This window comes from Neovison vison, chromosome 5, assembly GCF_020171115.1.
Source record: "Neovison vison isolate M4711 chromosome 5, ASM_NN_V1, whole genome shotgun sequence".
Lineage (NCBI taxonomy): Eukaryota > Metazoa > Chordata > Mammalia > Carnivora > Mustelidae > Neogale > Neogale vison.
This window is the reverse complement of record NC_058095.1, coordinates 68,420,869-68,424,559: the sequence shown is the minus strand read 5'-3', so window position 1 is coordinate 68,424,559 and position 3,691 is coordinate 68,420,869. Positions and strand designations below refer to the sequence as shown.

General features: G+C 45.3%; 1 protein-coding gene across 1 annotated transcript; it reads right to left on the bottom strand.

The window, feature by feature from the left end:
• Nucleotides 1-265: 265 nt before the first annotated feature.
• On the bottom strand, nt 266-1,215 carry LOC122906837 (olfactory receptor 139-like). The gene is given in 2 exon segments (XM_044249248.1): nt 266-465; nt 468-1,215. Coding segments are annotated over 2 exon segments (945 nt in total). The 5' UTR covers nt 1,213-1,215.
• Nucleotides 1,216-3,691: the final 2,476 nt, after the last annotated feature.

The following is a 3,691-nucleotide window of genomic DNA, read 5'->3' as shown; positions in this document are numbered from 1 at the left end:
AAATACTCATTAAATTTTTTAAAATAGCCAATTTCCGTCCCATTTCCTGATATGCATTATGCTTTTCTCCCACCTCCCTTTGATCCATCTTCCACCAGCTTTAGCTTTTCTCCCCAGTCCAAGGCAAACTATATTCTACTCTGGTCCATTCTATCTACTTTCTTCCTATCCTTCCAGCCACCCCTGAAGATCCCCACTGCCACATCCACACCTTCAGCATAAGAAAGTCAGTGGGTGCTTAGGGGCATGCTGGTGTCCCGCTTTCTCATTCAGGTGGTCGCTTCCCCGTCAACACCCTTTTCAGGGCACCCTGCACATCCGGGTTCCGGAGGCTATAGATGACCGGGTTCAGCATGGGGCTAAGGATAGTGTTGAGGATCCCAATCCCCTTGTCCTTATCTGATGCTGACACCGAGCCCAGACGCATATAACTGAAGAAGCTAGTTCCATAGAAGATACAGACTATGTGAGGTGGGAACCACATGTGGAGAAGGCCTTCTTCCTCCCCTCCACTGAACGGATTCGTAGCACTGCAGCGGTGACATGGGCATAGGACACTGAAATGAGGATCATGGGGAACACCCCCATGAAAGTGGCCCCCACGAAAAGCAGCTGCCCATTGACATGGGTGCTGGAGCAGGAGAGCTGGAAAAGGGGTGGGAGGTCGCAGTAGAAGTGATTGACCACATTAGGGCCACAGAATTCAAGCACAGATATAGCCACGGTGTGAGTCAGAGCATTGATAAAGGAAATGGTGCAGCAAATGCCCACCAGCGTTCCTTGGACTTCACGGCTCATGCAGGTGCTGTAGTTGAGGGGTTGACAGATGGCCAGGTAGCGGTCATAGGCCATGGCTGTCAGGAGATGACAGTCCACACCAGCCAGGAGATGGAAAAAGAAGAGATGTGAAATGCAGGCAGCATAGGGGACTCTGCACTGGTGGTCCAGGAGACATGCCAGCATCGGAGGGACAGTGACAGTGATGCATCCGATATCTAGCAGAGACAGATTCCCCAGGAAGTAGTACATGGGCGTGTGGAGTTTGGGCTCCACAAAGATGGCAGCCAGGATACTGAGGTTGCCTCCAACAGTGATTACATAGGCAAAGAGGAAGATGACAAAAAGGATGGGTTGCAGTCTTGTGTTTTCTGTCAGGCCAAGGAGGATGAACTCAGTGACAGTTGTCCTGTTCCCCCAAGCACCTGGCTCCATAGGCTGCTTCTGAGCTCTGCAGTGGGAGAAGACCTGAACCTGCCACAGGGGGAGAGAGACACATAGTAGGCACCTAATCTGAGACTACTGTATGTTGGGGATTGTGGCGTGAGCACCTACCAGCCTAGAGCTTGAGTGGTCTCCTGGAAGCACCATGATGCCAGACATGAACCCTTTAATTGCTTTTTCAGGCTCAAGTCCAGAGGATGCCAGGGAAGGGACTAGGGCAGAAGAAACTACTCTGTGGTGTAGGACACTGGCTACCTCACAACATTTTTAATAGCTATTGAGGTTGTGTTGGTATAGAGTGACTGAACGGTAGTTTTGACTAGCTCAATGAATAGATGAATGTATGATGTTCTATAAAGGACATTATACAAGAGTAGCAACAGCATAAAGAACAGTATGAGGATGAAATTAAAAAAAAAGAGATGCAAGAGAGAGTGAGAAGGAAAGGATCAAGGAGCAGACCAAAGTACAGAAATACTCAGAGGCTAAATATGGAAGTCATGAAAGCAATTTAAGAGAGCACAGATAGCGTTTTTAAAGTGTAAACTATGAGTATTGTGCTAAGAACTTCATATTTAATTTTATTTAATATTATAAATAAATAAATAAAATAACATTATTTTATTTAATTTTCACAGGGCTCTATGGGGTAGCTGCTATTATATCTATATTATCAGGACACTGAGGTTTTTAAAAGGTTAAATAAGTAGCCCAGTCTTCAAACCCAAGACTGTCTGACTCCCCAAATCCACAATTTAACTTTGTACAGTCTCTTACAGAACTTGAACATGTGGTTACTGATGTCTTATAAATGACATTTTGTGTGACAAAGAAAGGAAAGAATGATATTTCTAAGTCTTCAGGTCTTGTCATCACCACAGCTATTCAAAGAGGTCAGGATACCATCCATCCATCCATCCATCCATCCATCCACTCTTCTATTCAATAATTGTCTACTTGTTAAATGAAGTAAGATTCTGCATATATTTTGGTGGTAGAACTAATAGATTGGGCATGAAGTATGAGAGAAAGAGAAGGTACAGGGATGATTCCAAGATTCTTTGCCTGAGCAACTGAAGTTGTTATTAAGTGATATGGAGAAGACTGATGATTTTTAGGGGTTGGGGTCAGTGATCAGGAGCTTTTCCAAGGGAAAAGAGGGGCATTGAAATCCCAGGGAACATATAGCTAGTTTCCACTCAATTGCACATGGTAGCAGGTTGGTTTTCCCAACAAGTGCCCAGACAACTGAGGAATGAACCCATGATGTCAAAAGTTCTTCAATGTGACTGCATCATAGCTGTGGAAAGGTAACTTTGGGGCCCCTTCTGCTGGACTCTTGCTCTGCTGGGCCACCCTTTGTCCATGACTGTGCTAGTGCTCCTTTCTAATTAGAACACTCTTCCATTCCACACGTCAAAACTTCATCCTTCGAGGCTCAGTCCTGGGGCATTGCCCCATCATCTCAAGGAAGTCCTCCTTATCCACCCTAGTTTTTAATTTATCTTCACCTCCTCTGATGAGACAATTAATAACCTGGATCATTCTGGCACTTGCAAATGGAGAAAGGGGTGGGGAGCTGAACCATTATGAGGTATAGCTTGCCCGAAGTCACACTGGAGGGCTATTTAGAATCAACAGCACAAGAAAAAGAATGTAGATTATGCTAATAGGCTACCACAGGAGACTCTACACTACCCCTGGCACCTCCATTCTGTCCTTTCCTGTGAATACTGTTGGCAATCTTTTGGGCTCAAACTCTGTTGGACCGATACTGACTCTCTTTTGGAGAAAGAGGACTGCTAGGCTCTCACAGGTTTTGTCTTAATTTCCAGAATCTACCTCCCACCTGCAACCACCACTGATCCTCACAGTAGGAAGTCAGCCACAAACGTCTCAGACACTATACACTTGGGTACACTTTTCTATCACAACTTCAGTCTTGGGCAAACTTTAACTCTACCAAGAGCTAGACTCAGACACAGTGCAGAGTGACAAGGCCCCCTTTGCCCTAATCAGGAGATACATGTCTCCTGATTATGCCCTTCCAGAATGCTGGAGACGCTGAACTCTAGGAAACAAACTGAGGATTGTTGGTGGGGAGATGGGTGGGGAGATGGGACGACTGGGTGATGGGCATTAAAGAGAGCACTTGATGTAATGAACACTGAGTGCTATATGCAACTGATGAATCACTAAATTCTACCTTTGAAACTAAAAGACAAAGAGGGGGAAAAAGGAATATCCCAACACCTGCCACTGCCAGGAGAGAAAATTTGTGGATGCAGGTTATTTGGTGAGAAGAGAGAGGATATTTGCAGGGATTCCTAGTGTCACCATAGGAAATGTCCTCACAGATGGATTTTCTTAGCTTAATATTAAGCCCAGTGTGGGTTTGAAATCATAGCATCGAACCACATAGCACAGGGGCAAGAGTTATTCTTGCTCTCAGCAGCAGCAATGCCTTTTC